General features: G+C 54.8%; 1 protein-coding gene across 4 annotated transcripts; it reads right to left on the reverse strand.

Annotated features, from left to right (window-relative positions):
• Positions 1-8,959: 8,959 nt before the first annotated feature.
• On the reverse strand, positions 8,960-14,328 carry Sirt6 (sirtuin 6). 4 transcript variants are annotated; one of them, XM_021636871.2, is made up of 8 exons: positions 14,169-14,328; positions 13,180-13,307; positions 12,424-12,606; positions 11,770-11,829; positions 10,855-10,950; positions 10,699-10,779; positions 9,883-10,006; positions 8,960-9,802 (listed from the first exon to the last, which is right to left on the reverse strand). In XM_021636871.2, exons 1-8 carry the CDS (start codon positions 14,232-14,234, stop codon positions 9,554-9,556), a joined length of 987 nt encoding a protein of 328 aa, XP_021492546.1. In that variant the 5' UTR covers positions 14,235-14,328; the 3' UTR covers positions 8,960-9,553. The 4 variants fall into 4 exon arrangements, with proteins under 4 accessions (XP_021492546.1, XP_060227200.1, XP_060227201.1 ...); XM_060371217.1 differs by having other exon boundaries at positions 14,189-14,296; XM_060371218.1 differs by lacking the exon at positions 14,169-14,328 and adding an exon at positions 13,650-14,011.
• Between the last annotated feature and the right edge of the window lie 733 nt (positions 14,329-15,061).

Below are 15,061 nucleotides of genomic sequence, written 5' to 3' on the forward strand. Positions count from 1 at the left end.
CTGCCCTCCTTAGCCACCCGAGTCCATTTTCATGCGCGCGTGCGCTTACTTCAATTAATCTTTTTTAAAATTTGGAATCCATTTGAAAAGAGTCTGGCCAGCATCCTACAGCACAGAGTGCAAAGGCTCTCTAAGAAATAAGGACCAGGGCTAGAGAGATGGCTCAGAGGTTCAGAGCGCTGGCTGTTCTTCTAGATGGTCCTGAGTTCAATTCCCAGCAACCACATGGTGGCTCACAACCATCTATAGTGAGATCTGGTGCTGTCTTCTGGCGTGTAGGCTGTAAAAATAATAAACAAGAAGAAAGAAAGAAGAACCAGGGGATGTTTTACTGTGCTTTTTAATGGATACTATTTTTTGAGACAGGGTCCCTCTGTATAAACCAGGCTGGCCTTGAACTCACAGAGATCTGCCTGAGTGCTGGGATTAAAGGTGGCAAGTCTGACTGAAGTCAAGGATTTATATGTGTTTTGTGTATGTGCGTGTGGAGGCCAGAGGTCGGGATTCTGTCTTCCTCCATCCCATCTCTGCTCAGGCCTATACTGAGCTCTGGCTGTTTTCACCCCTCATCTTCCCTCATCCCCAGCCCCTAATGAGCCCCTAATGAGCAACAGCAACCCTTTTCTTAATGTTCCCCACCTTGTTTCTGGGGCAGGGCCAGCAATCCCTAGGGATACTCCTGTGTCCTTTCCCTGTGCTGGGACTGAACTCGCCCTCATGGTGGAGGGACAAGCACCTTACAGGTTGCTTTGACTTCCCAGGCCCAACACTTGATCTTTCTTCATCTGCGGTCTCCATGTTCGCTAGGTTTTGCCTGTGTGGGCATTCTACCAATGCAAGGTCCCTTATTGGCCACACCCTTCCTCTCCCCATCTGTAGTGAGAATTCTGGAACTAAAAAAACAAAACAAAACAAAAAAACACAGAAATAGGGGGGCCAGAGAGATGGCTCAGAGGTTAAGAACACTGGCTGCTCTTCCAGAGGTCCTGGCTCACAGCCATCTGTAATGAGATCTGGTGCCCTCTTCTGGTGTGAAGGTGTACATGCAGGTAGAACATTGTATATGTAATAAAACCAACAAATAAATCTTAAAAAAAAAACCACAGAAATATTATGGTTTTTCTTAAATCTCAGGTGTTGGATATGAGCTGCTTCAGATTGCTCACAGCAGCTGGCTATGATTTACCTGGTGCTGTAGCAGAGGCGTGGTTTTGCCAGCTGTAGATAGTTTCTGCAATTGTGTGACATCTGATATTCTGGGAACTTTTCAGAGGGTATATAAATGTGAGGGTGCCAATAAATAGATGGTTGTTCATTCCAGGAGGGTTGATTTTGGTTTGTTAGGAGTCGTGTTCAAAGAAGGAGCAGGAAGAAAAATTAGATTCAAGAATCTGTGTGTGTGTGTGTCTGTCTTCCCTCTATTCTTCTTTCTCTCCTATCTAGTAAAAGGGGGTGAAGCCAGGGGGGATAAAGGGTGGGAAAAAGAAGGACCCACAAAGTAGCCAAATCAAGCTACATCCATTGTCTTCTCCCCTCTCCTCCCTTTGTTCTTTCCCTCCTTTCCTTCTCATCTTTTCTTTCTTCCTAGCTTTCTGTACTAGAGATTGAACTGAGAGCCCCACACATGCTGTGCTAGTCAAGGGCTTTCCTATCATCCGTCTTTCCTCATTTTGCCATTTTTGGTCAAGATGGCATTGGCACTATTTCAGATCCCTGCAGCCAAGGTGACAGCAGTTTGCCCAACCCTCCGAAGTATCTCATAGAGAACAAAGGAACCAATGGTGACACCATCAGACTCTCAAGCGGTGATGGTGAATGCTCTGCAGACGGGTGTCAGGGCCAGCAGAAGCATCTGAGGTGAAAGCACCCCAGGCAGAGGTGGGGAGATCTTAGTTTTTGGGCTACAGCAAAGGCCTGAGTTTGAATCCCTAGTATCGGTGTAGAAAGCTGGCATGGTGGCTTGCTGTCCAGTCTGCTTATGCAGGGTTCGGAAGTGGAGTGTGACTGAGGAAGACTCCAGCTGATATCTCCCCTCCACACATGCAGATTCATATAATCTTAGTAGAACTGAGTGAATTCCAGATGTGAGGGCAAGTGTGGGCTTGATGGTTAGTGCAGATGTGATGGTTAGTGCTGTTCAGCTGATCAGATTAAGTCACAACTAGACATCTCTAAAACTCACTTCTGGATGTATCTGTGGGCATGGTTCTAGAGCACCAGATCATGTGGACACCAGTGAATGCCAGTTAATTTTTTGACATATTCAAAATGTGATGTCATGAGGCCAGGCATGCTACACCCTCCCCTAACTCCAGTGCCCAAAGAAACTGAGGCAGGAAGATGTCTGAGAGTTTGAGGCCAGCCTAGTCTACAGAGTGAGATTCTGTCTCAGCACACTAACTAACTATGTGTCTTCAAGTATTGAACTCACATCAGCCAGCAGGATAGGCAGTGTCTTTACCCACTAAGTCATCTCCACACAATGCAAGTTTTGTTTTGTTTTTCCCTGAGACACAATGTCTCAGTTTTATTGCTGTGAAAAGACACCATGACCACAGCAACTATTTTTTTTAGATTTATTTATTTATTTTATGTATGAATGCTCTATCTGCATGTACACCTGCAGGCCAGAAGAGGGCATCAGAGCCCAGTATAGATGGCTGTGAGCCACCATATGGTTACTGGGAACTGAACTCGGGACCTCTGGAAGTGTAGACAGTGCTCTTAACCTCTGAGCCATCTCTCCAGCCCGGGTACGGCAACTCTTACACAGGGAAACACTTAATTGGGGCTGGCTTACAGTTTCAGAGGTTTAGTGCATTAGCATCATGGCAGGAAAATGGAAGCATGCAGGCCGACATGGTGCTGGAGGAGCTGAGAGTTCTACATCTTGACCGGCAGGCAGCAGAAAAGACTGTCACACTAGGCCTAGCTTGAGCATTGGAGACCTCGACCCACCTCCAGTGACACACTTCCTCCCACAAGGCCACACCTAGTAGTGCCACTCCCTCTCCCTATGGTCAAACATTCAAACACATGACTATGTGTGTGGGGGAACCTATTCATTGAATTAAAGTCATTTGTGATCTCTGATGACTCCTTAACCGTTCTTCCTGCTTTGGCAGTCCTGTGGTAAACAGAGTGTGAAGATAAAGGTGGCTCTGGCCAGGGAGGGTCCTGCTGTGTTCTGTAGTGTCCCAACTGAAGGTGGAGCCAGTGATGGCACAAGGCTCTGGAGAGCCTCTGAGAACCAGAAAATGCCCCTCACAAGACACAGGTCACAGCCTGGTGAGAACTGTGGAAAGCCTTCTCTTGCCCCTCATGCCAAAGCCCTCAGCTGGACACTGGCATTGTGGAGAGTGCCCACAAGTGTGAAGACTCTGGGAAGGAACCCGAGAAAAGCATACAGAGTTCTAGTAGGACATAGATTTTGGAATGTATGAAACATGGGATGTTTTTCTCTTGTTCCTCCTCCATGAAGGAACACAGAGCAGAGAAAAGCCATGCATGTGTTATACCCAGTTCCTGAGACCCCCTAAACCCACCAGGAATCAACTCCACTGCAAAACACATCAGGATCTTTTTATTACAAGGTCGAGCCTAGATCGAAGCATTCTCCCTGGTTGATAGGAGGAATGCAGCCCCTGGGTTTAGGGGAACAAGTTTTTTAAAAGGCAAAACCACAAGCAGGGAGTTACATGCCTTGGCGTTACATGATTGGGTAAGGGAAATTGACATTTGAAATGATTGGGTAAGGGAAATTGACATTTGAAATGATTGGGTAAGGGAAATTGACATTTGAAATGATTGGTTTACTTTAGGCATCAAGACCATCTGGGCTGGTTTCCTAGTAACTGTATCTCTAGTGGTCAGGAAAAGAATGCAGTAAGCTGGTTCCTCCCTGAAGGTGGCTGGACATGTCTCCATTTGGCTGGCCTTTGTTCAGGCTTATAAACCAATACCCACTAATTTTTAATTCTTTGGTCTCTCACATGTGAGGTGTGTGGGAAAGCCTTGAGGTCCCCCTCCCACTTCTGTGATCACACAAGGACACACACTGGAGAGAAGCCACGCTGTGTTGTCCACACTGTGGGCAAGCCTTCTCTTGCTACTCATCCCTCAGGGAGCATGGAAGGCCACACAGTAAGGAGAAGCCCTATAGATACAAGGAGTGCGGCAGAGCCTTCAGGTATCCCGAGTCTTCGACGCACACTGGGTACCAGTCCCTGCTATGTGAGCCGTGTGGGAAAACCTTCAGCTCTCGTGCCTACTTCCAAAGGCACCTGAAGATGCACCGCTCGCCAAAGCCACACACATGTGCACGGTGGGGGAGGGCCTTTGGCTTTTCCGAATCCCTCAGCATCCACATGAGGACACGCACCGGGGAGAGAGCCTATGAATGCCAGCAGTGTGGCAAAGCCCTCACTCTATTCCATCCCTTCGAGGACATGTGAAAAATCATGCTAGAAAGCACCTGCAAGGGGCCACTGCTGGAGTGTGACCTGGTGGTGGGGTGCTGGATAAGCAAAGCCCCAGAGCATGGCCTCAACCCACATAGAACATCATGCTCCTAAGAAGCATCCTCTGGTGAGTGGGAAAAAGGCACATCCCTCTTCCTTGGAGGACCTGGAAAAACCTTAGCTGTGTCACCTCATCTATTCTCTTTGTGAGCCCTCTGAGGAGGCAGAAATCCCTCACAAGCTCCTTGAGGGAGGATCCCACTATGTAGCTGAAGGAGACTCACGCTTCAGTCCACCCCCTACCTCCATCCATCCCCATACCTCTGCCTCCCAAGTTCTGGAATTATGCACATGCACAAAACACACCTGGCCTTCTCAATTTATTAAAAAAAAAAAGTTTTATTTCATTTGTAGTTATATGTGTGTCTGCTTGGGTTTGTGCACATGAGTGTCATGGCCTTTGGAGGCCAGAGGGGTCAGAGCCCACAGACCTGATGGGTGTAAGCCACCTCTTGTGGCTGCTGGGAATGATCTAGGTCCACCATAAGAGCAGTGGTCACCCTTTACCTCTGGGCCATCTCTCCAGCTCTTTTCAATTATGACTATGGCACCATCTTCATTTTCTCTTGTTCTTTCATTTTGGGGGTGCTGGGGATCAAAGCCAGGGCCTGTCACCCTTGCTGGATGACCGTTCTGCCAGCAAGCCCAACCCAGCTCAACCCTGCTGTTGCCTCTAACGTGCCAAAGCCACAGTACAGAGTCAGAGGGCTTTAATCTCTTGTTACGCTTCTGATGAAAAAGTTAATAAACATCCTGTTCTGTACCATGCCAGCTATCAGCTATACTGCGTTTACTTTAGATTTTGGACTATAAGGTTGGTGTGGTTTATGTGTGTGTTGATGTAGACAAATTTATTAGTCTTTAAAAACATTCTTAAAAAAACTAAAATTTTCTCTTAATAGTTGTTTTATAAAAATTTATTTTCAGTTCAGGTACATTGGTATTTTGCCTACGTGTGTGTTTGTGTGAGGGTGTCAGACCCTCTGGAACTGACGCTACAGACAGAGAGTTGAACTCAGGACCTCTGGAAGCGCAGCACCTCTGGAAGTGCTCTTAACTGCTGAGCTGTCTCTCCAGCCCCCAGTGGTTGTTTCTTTTAATGACAGTTTATTTGTTATTTTATTTTATCTTATGTGCATGGGAGTTTTGCCTGCATGAATGTCTGTGTGCCACTTGTATGCCTATTGTCCACTGAGGCTGGAAGAGGGCTTTGGCTCTGTGTGCTCTAACCATTGGGCAATCTCCCCAGCCGATGCATGTATCCTAACACTGACTACACAGCATCTGTTCAAGTGCTTACATAACGGCACAGTCAGGACAAAGTCCCAAACATCTTGCTCTGGATCCCATCCTGCAGTCACTGTGCTCAGGGGGGACTTCATAAGCATCTGAGGAGGGGGCCCCGGGAAGGGAAATCCCAGCCCCAGTCATGTGTTCCTGTGAGGACGTGCATATGTGAACACACGGAGACCAGAGCCAACAACGGTGCTCTGGTCTATCCTTCACCTTTTGTGTGTTCATGTATGCTCACACGTCTGCACGGGAAGGGCATGCACTTGCGCATGCATGGAGAGCTGAGAAGGACGCTGGCGTCCTGATCGGTCCACCCAGCCTTATTCCTTTGATGCACCTAGGGTAAGCTGGCAGCCAGCAAGTCCCAGCAATCCTCCTGTCTCCACTCCCACAGCGCTGGGGTCAAAGGGCCACAGGCCACATGTGGTGCGGGGTCCTCACACTTGTGTAGCAAGCCCCCTTACCCACTGAGCCATCTCCGTAGCCCCTCTTCAGTTTTTGAGACAGGGTCTTTGCCTGAACCTGGATGTCATGGCTTCCCTCAGGCTGACTGTCCACTGAGCCTCAGGGAATCCTCCTGTCTCTGTCCAGCCGGCGCTGGGGTTACAGACGTTCACAGCCTCAGCTGGCTTTTACTTAAGTCGCTGGGGATCAGCGCTCATGTTCTCATGCTTGCACAAGAACTTTGCCCACGGAGACATCTACACAGCTCTGATTACTATTCTATGATTCAGACAAATGCTCATGTATCTCACTATGTAGCAAAGGCTAGCCTGGGCTACATGAGACCCTATCTGAAAAATGGTGGTGGTGTGTGCACACAGGAGAGATGGTTCACCAGTTACTTGTTGCTTTTGCAGAGGCCTTGGGTTCAGATCCCAGCACATGGTGGCTCTCAGCCATTTGTAACTCCAGTTCCGGAGGATCTGATGCCCCTTTCTGGCCCTGTTAACACGAGGCGTTAACAGATACAGTAAAGCACCCCCACACATAAAGGAAATACTTTTTTGGTTACTTTAAAAGACACATATTCTAAGAAGGTGTTTTCATTTAAATCCCAAGTGTGGGGATATGGGGCTTCTTTGACGGTAGCAGCTGACTATGATTTGCCTCGTGCTCTAGCAAGGGGTGGTTTTGCCAGCTGCAGATAGTTTCTGCAATTGTGTGACATTTGGAATTCTGGGAACTTTTCAGAGGGTATATAAATGCATACCCTGTGGAGGTGGGGTTGGTGGTCCCAGAACGGCGGCCATTGGTTGTGGTCTGTTAGTAGTCATGCTCAAAGAAGAAACAATAAGAGAGGAAATTAGATTCAGGGGTCTCTCTCTCACACAAGGTATCAAAGACCAGTTACAGGATACTGGCTAACTGAACCTCTCCCCACGGTTGCTGACACTCACAGGGCTGCTTTCCTGTGTGGACTTTACCTGAAGGCTTTCCCACACAGCTGACATCTGTGTTTCTTTCTGGTGCCCTTTCCTGTCTTGGTAAAGACGGCACATGAATGCAGGCTTTCCTGCACTGTTGACATTCAGCGCATACTATCCTGTCTTGGAAAAGTTGAGGGATGGCTGATGAATGGCCTCCCACACTCCTTACATTGTGTGTGATGGCCCGTGTCTGTGGAGTGGTGACCCGGAAGGCTTCTCTCCAGTGTGTTTGGCCTGACGTCGGGAAAGCCTGCTGTCACTTGTCCTTAGGGAAAAAACAGGCTCAACTCCCTTTCTTCCATTAGACCCTGTTCAGCAGTCATCGGGAATTCCTGGGATTCCACGATATGCTAATGAGATCTTAACTTTCAACCAATGACCTTTTCCCATACCTCTAACTGCGGTAGCAGGAGTTCTCCCAACCCCCACGCCCACAGGATAAGGAAGTGCTGTCTTCTGCTATGGTAGGACTGTACTGCCGCGTGTAGATGAAGTGTGCCTGGCACTCCTCGCCCCAGCAAATCAGACCCACTCTCCCGGAAACCTCCCACTGCCCACGGCTTATAACGTCCCCGATTCAGGAAATAAACCTGCTCTCTTCAGCCTTCCACCACGGGCGTCTGAGGAAAGAAGGGCTCCCCTCTTCCCCAAAGGATCCTTCCCTGGACCCGGTTTTAGCTTCCTTGCCTCTGTCACTGCTGAAGCCCGCTCCACTGACCCCCACAAGCAGCCGCTAGACCTAAGGGCCTCCATCCTGGCACAGCAGCGTAGCTGAAGGGCTGTGACGCCGCGGCCTTTGCCACTTGTATACAGTGGAAAACTCGCTTCCACACCCCAGCTAAGATTGGGAGTCGGCTCGCAGCCCTCCCTCTGCGGGTCTAGCTGTTCCAGAGGGAAGCAGAACGTTTGACCCGGATTCAGCCTGGCCTGCCCAGCTTTTCCCAAGGAAGAAGAGCGAATTTCCGGCTGGGCGGCAGCGGGAGGTGTGGAAACAGGGTTGGGTGCCTGGTGGGGCCCGAGTTTCCGGGAGAGGACCCAGAGGCCCAGGAAGCATGACCTGCAAACCTGACCTCTGCCCTGGCACCGATGGCCGTGTCCAGGGTGTGCCGTGCCGGCTGCATGCAGACTTTGTGGGTTCACACTGTCTCTCAGGACTGGGGAGGGGACTTTCCGGTCCAGGTGAGGATTTGGATTATGAAGATGCCTTCATAGTGAACAAGATCTCTGAGGCGTCCCTGCACCATACAAGTGGGGAAGTGGGGGTGGGGAGTGAGTGGCGCCACTGCCACTCGCGGGGGGGAATCATGATTCTCTGCCCTGCGCTGACTGGGCAGAGCCGATGTGGTGCTCCTGATTGGGCGCGTGCCCGGCCCCACCTCACTAGCCATCACCGGATTATCTCAACTAGGAGCTCCCATCCCTAGCACCTGGCTGTTTCTCCGGGTCCTGCCCCCAAAGACTGAGCGCTCAGGTCCTCCAGGACCCCGTGTGGGGGCCGGGTGGGCAGCCTAAGGCTTTCAGGTGGGGCTGCCGGAGCACTCAGCTGGTCAGGGTGCTTGCGGCCACGCTCGATGCCCTAAGCTCCATTCCCAGGAGCCGGACGGTAGAAGAGAACTGAGCCCTTCAAAGTGTCCACTGAGCTCCACACATGACCCTATGCCTCGAACACATGCACGCACAAATGAAGTAACTAAATGTAACAAAACTGGAAAGAAATGGAAGGGATTCTGTATTTATTGCGAGGGTGCTCTCAGAACCCCAGGGCCCTTGTCTCTCTCCTATGCATAGATGGGTCCCTGGCCGCTCTGTGTCCAGGTGGGGTCAGGGTGAGGGGCAAGTGGGAGGGGAGAAAAGGGGGTGCGCGCAGGGGGCAGCAGGGGTGTGTGGAGTGTGTGGCTGCTGCTCCCGGCACATCCTGAGTCACAGCGGGGTGTGGCTCACGGAGAGGCACGTGGATCCCGGGACACCGCCTCTTCCAAGTGTGGGACTCCCCGTGCCCCGAGGTTGCCCAGAGAGACCTGGACCAGGGCACAGTGAGACTGGGAAGGAAGGAGCTGTGCAGGACACGGTGGTGCCACCTGCCGTCCCGCCTACTGTGGAGGCTGAGGCAGGCACGGCTCTAGACTAGCCTGGGCTACAGTCGTGAGTTCGAGGCCAGCCGGAGCAACTTCGGGAGCCCTGGTCTCAAAGAAAAATCTGAAAAAGGCCGGGGCATGGCCCGTGCAAGCCCGGGGCCCAGGCCCCCAGGTTATAAACTTAAAACCGTCAACACGTGTGGTCCTCCACGCACCTCCCGCCCCCACGCCCGGGTCAGCTGGGGGCGACCTCCGTCTTCACTCTTTTGGGCGGCTTGTGGGGTCCGGGGCTGTCGGGGTCGGGCTTGTAGGAGCCGTTGAGGTGTGCGGGGGGCTCGGGCGCCGCCGGGCGCGGCAGGGTCGGCAGGGCCTTGTGCAGCACGCAGGGCCCGCTCCAGGCGGGGATCTCTAGCCCCAGGTGTTTCATGAGCCTGCTCATCACCTCGTCCACGTAGCCGTGGATGCGCAGGTCGGCCTGGCGGTCCTGCCGGAGGGAAGGCCGGTCAGGCCGGGCGGGGACCCCGAGGGAGGCGCAGGGGCGCGGGGCGGGGCGCTGGCACCTACGTGTTTCGTGGGCTGCAGGTTGACAATGACCAGACGGCCCCCGCGGCGCTTGGTGGCGAGGGGCAGGTTCCCGCTGGGGCGGATCTGCAGCGAGGTGCCCAGGGTGACGGACAGGTCTGCGGCCCTGCAGCCGGAAGCAGAAAGCGGGATCAGGCCCACCTCAGGCTCCAGCCCTCGGCGCACCCAGCAGGGATCGAAGTATCTGGGAGCCGAGATTCAGTCTTCGTGTCCACTCTGACCCACCATCCATTTATTGTTTAAAAAAATAATGGCAACCAGGCCGGGTGGCACAGGCCTGTTGTCCTGGGTGTTCCATAGGCCGAGGCAGGACGTTCAGCAGTTCCGCGCTTTCAGTCAGGTCTAGAAGCGCTCGGGAGGCAAAGGCAGGTAAGATCTCTAGTGAGCTGACGCCCCCACCCCCTCTACACTGAGACATCTCAAAAAAGAAAGGCAAAGGGTCCTGCCGCTTGGAGGGTCCAAAGCTGAGGGCGTGGCCAGGGTGGAGCCCCGCCCAGAATCCCCCAGGTAGGGGCTGGGGCGTGGTCAGGGTGGAGCCCCGCCTAGAACCACCCGAGCCCAACGAGGCCGCAGGCGCCTTGCAGAGTCCTCGCTTAGTGCACAGGAGGCTCAGCTCAGTACTCTCCCCACTAGCACAAAACCCCCGAAAACAGGAACGCAAACAAACCTTCCCACCGCCCTGTGTCTCAGGGTTTCCTCTGAACCCATCTCGCCCACGGAGGTGGGTGATGGGGGACACCCCTGAGTCCGACCTCCTGTGAAGTCTATGCAGCCGTCCCGGTCCCCACCCATTCCCACCTGCTGGCCTCGTCGGCAAGCGTCAGGTCGCGGTCGGGCAGTGAGTCCTCCCAGTCCAGAATGGTGTCCCTCAGCTCCCCCCTGTGGAAGGTCAGGGAAGGTGGTCAGGGGGCCCTCACCTCCCGACAGGTGTGGGCTGTGAGGAGAGTCACTCACCTGCAGGCCCGAAGGCCCCTCGCCTTGGCCACGGTGCAGAGCCGGCCCGTGGCCTTGAGGCCCATGGTGCCCACGACTGTGTCTCTCACGTACTGCCTGTACAGGAGGAAGAGTGTGGGCTTCTAACGTCTCTCGAGGCACTGGCGTGGTGTAACCAGGCTCAACCCCCGGGCCCCAGAGCAAGCCAAACAGCCGAGGGACAGACAGACAGAGTGCTGGGCATGCTAACGTGCGCTCTGAGTTCAGTCACCAGAACCTTGTAAAAAGGTGGGGCAGGCCTGTTATCCCGCACAGTGAGGCTGACGTGGGGACCCGGGAGCTAAGCACAGGTTCTGAGAGACCTGCCCCAGAACACAGCGGAGGGACAGCCTGACGTCAGCTGCGCCATCCACAGAGGGGGCGGGGCCGGGGTGGGGGATGGGGGGACGGAGCCAGACAAGATGGCTCAGACCAGTGATCTCAGCCCTCAGGAAGGTGAGGCAGGAGGATGGCAAATTCCAGGCTAACCTGGGCAACTTAATGAGGTTCTGGCTGAAAAAGCACCCCAAGGGGGGAGGGGTCAGGGGCTGGAGCTCAGGGGCCATAGCTCTTGCCAACAACACCCTGAGGCTCTGCTGTCATGTAACAGGGAGCCACAGCAGGGGCAGGGCGAGGAGAACCCCTCATTTCCAAGGGCATGACTTGCGTCTCCCCATTTAGTAGCTCCTCCCTTGGGGGGCTGCGGAGGAAGGGTTTGCCTGCTGGCCTACCAACCCTTGTTGCTCTGTTTTTATTTGCCTGTCCCGGGATACGGGGACATCTGGCCTTCCCTGGGGCTGGCTTCCCTGAGCTGACTTGGGTGAGGACCGGGAGGGGTGCCCACCCTGGGAAAGCCTGGCAAAGCCCCGCCCCCCAGCCTCGATATTTGACACTCACGTCTTACACTTGGGACACTCCTCTACAAACATGTTTCCATGAAGCTCCGCCAGCTTGTCCCTGCTCAAGAGGATGTGAGTGAGGACCCTAAATCCGGAGGCTTGGCCCAGCTGCTCAGTCTCCTCCTCCAGAAAGCCTTCCTAGGCTGCTCACCCACAAGGTCCACAGGCTTCTCCTTCCTGGAGCCTCACCTCAGGGGAGGCTGCCCCAGCCTGTCCCTGCCAGAGGAGCCGCTGCAGGCACAGCTGATCCTATCTTCCCCAACCCACAAACACCTGCTTCCCACCACAAAAACCTGTTGGCCAGCTGGGCACTTGGGACGCAGTGGCAGGCGGCTCTCTGTGAGTTTGAAGGCAGGCTGGTCTACAGAGTGAGTTCCAGGGACAGCCAGGGCCACACTGAGGAACCCTGTCTTGAAACTCCATCCCCTCAAAAAAATCTTTTGGCCTTAGAGCACCCACCTAGATGCCCCCCGTGAGGGGCTGGGGTGTGGCTGGGAAGATGGATCTCTGCCTAGAACCCCCCAGCTGACCAAGTGCTGCCCTGCTCTGGGCTCCAGCCTTCCCAACTCTTTCCAGTGCTTGCGAGCTCAGGCACCCTGTTCCGTGAGGGGGAGGCAACAGCGCCACACTCCTCGGCCCGCCCCCATCTGACCTGGGGAAGCCGGAGCGAACGTGCAGCCCATCCACGTTCTGGCTGACCAGGAAGCTGAGGAAGCCCACGCGTTCCAGCTGCACCAGGGCCATGTGGGTCTTTGAGGGCCGCGCACTCTCGAAGGTGGTGTCAAACTTGGGCGCCAGGCCCCGCTCCTCCATGGTCCATACGCCATGGGGACCCCTGAGGACAGCGAGCAGACGGAGGAAGAGAAACAGGCACAGAGGTTAAAAATTCATTTTCTGGACTCTCCCCATTAGTGCTGACGTCAGCCCAGGCTGGGTGGTGTTGGGGGCCAAGCGGCCGCCCAGCTCTGCTTGTGCCTCAGTTATGGAATCTGTGGGGGAGACACTGGCAGCCAGGTAGGCAAGGGCTCTATGGAGAGAGGAGGAAGTCTTCATGAAGGAGGCTGAGAGGCTCAGGGCCTGGAGGTAAACAAAGGCAGGGAGCTCAGGGAGCTGCGGCTGAGGACCAGTCTGGACTGGCTTTGGTATCCCAGGATGCTCTGCAGTGGACATAGGGAGCCACAGCAGGTTATGGACAACAAAGCCACTCCGTCCCTACAAAACCCAGGGGCTGGCCTGAGCCACACCAAGAGTACATTTTCCAGGATCCCTTGCAGCTATTAGACAAGTGGAGTTTCTGCTGGGCCTTCCAGAGGCGTAGGAAAACGGAAAGGTCCCTCTCCCACCTCACCTTAGTCCCCAGAGGTATCAGCAAGAGCCCTGCCTCAGTGTCCCCTCCTTGTTCACCGACCTGAAGTCGGGGATGCCAGAGGCGGTGCTGATGCCGGCACCCGTGTGGAAGACCACGCTGGAGGACTGCCACATCAGCCGAGCCAGCTCCCACACTTTGCGCTCCAGCTCCTCTGGGGGGTCGAAGATCTGGGGGATCAGAGGGCAGGAGCGGTCAACATGTGCCTCCCAAGTGGCAGGGGTCAACGCTCTGTCGCCCCATACCCCCCAACATCCCTCAGTTCCAGCCGCAAAGGGCCGTGGCTCTGTCCTATCCCAGGGCCTCAGCACGCGCTGAGTCTGCTTCCCAACCTGCTGTTCCAGAAGGCACCGCTCTCCTTGGCCTCCATCAGGTGGTGGTTCACATGACCCCAGTGACGTCACCCCTGACCCCTGACTTTAGATAACTCCTGTCTCTCTCCCTTACATCAAGATGCGGCCTCATTTGTCTACAGGCTCTTAGCAGGGCACGGTGGCACAGGCCTTTAATACCTGCACTCAGGAGGCAGAGGCATGAGGATCTCTGTGAGTTCGAGGCAAGCCTGAGTTACAAAGAGACCCTCCGGACACACCCCCGTCTCAGAAACAATAAAGACTGATAGTCCCACCCTCGGAGTCCCTCTGACCCAGCCTCAGCGAGGAGAGCCAGGTGGGGTACAGGAATGCCCCCCAGAAGCGGGCGCAGAATTCCGGTCCCGCAGAATTCTGCCCTTCCCACAGCTCCAAGTTCTCCCTGACAAGCCCACTTGGTCGCTTCCCCACCACCCTCATTGTATTACAGCGCCCACTGCCCGGCCTAGCGTTTGGGTCTTGTCCCCTCACTCCTTCCCTGTCCCAGGTCTGTCTGTGTCACTCGGGACAAGCAGGGGGCGTTACTTCCCGCCCCCCCTTCCGGGGAAGTCCCTCTCGTTGTCTAGACTCTGCGCTTCTTGCTGTTCCCACAATGCCCCGCTCCGCCCGGCCGCTGCCCGCCTGGGGTCTTCCAGAGACGCGGACCCCCCCGGCCCTCACCTCGGGCAGCCCGCACTTGCCCTTATCCGCGTACGGCGACAGCCCCGCTGCATAATTCACCGACATCGTCGCAAGCGCCGCCGCCCGGGAACAATAAAGTTTCCCTTGTTGAGGCCGCTTTCCGCCGGAAGTGGGGCAGGGAAAGAGGCACCGCCTTCTCTAGTTCCGAGCCGGGGGTGGGGTGTAGGCTGGGGAAAGAAGCGTCCTCCCCAGGACGCATGCGCCTCGCTGTCTTCTGGGCTTTCCTCAGGCCTGGGCGCGGGCTGTAGGGGACCAGAGCCGGGAAGTTGATGGGGCCGAGGCAGGTGGATTGCGAGTCCCCGCTCCCACCACTGCTGTGTAGTGAGACCCTGTTTCAAAACAGAAACAAAATCGGCAACAAAACTCTGAAACCAAGCCAAAGCAAACCCCTTAGGGCTCTACTCCGTGGGCAGAGTCCCGCCCGCGTGCTGGTGGGAGGGACAGCGAGTTTGAAGCCACTCTTGGCGGCTCTGCCGTGGGACTCTGCGCCTTAGGCTAAAATGAGTGGTGATCCCCGGACTCCTGCTAACATTTCCCGTTTAGTTTCTGCGGTGCGCTTCCTGCGATGGCACACAGCATCCCTGGGGGTCAGGTCCCCAGAACCGAGCCACACAGAGGTGCCCAGACATACAGGGAAAGAGATGAAGAGGGGAGACCGAGGGCGCACAAACCTGTGGCCATCTAAAGACTGGGAGGCACCCTCCTGACCCCTTGCCTGTTGGTGGTCACAGACTCAGCACTAGGTCATGGTGATGGTGCGTAGGGCCCCGGGTGAAGGGCACTACGTGACTACAGGAGCCTCCTGACCGCCCTGTGGGGACCCCCAGAAAGGCTTCCAGGACGCAGGAGCGCACAGACCAGTGGGAGAGGCC

The sequence above is a fragment of the Meriones unguiculatus genome, chromosome 17 (assembly GCF_030254825.1).
Source record: "Meriones unguiculatus strain TT.TT164.6M chromosome 17, Bangor_MerUng_6.1, whole genome shotgun sequence".
Classification (NCBI taxonomy): Eukaryota; Metazoa; Chordata; class Mammalia; order Rodentia; family Muridae; genus Meriones; species Meriones unguiculatus.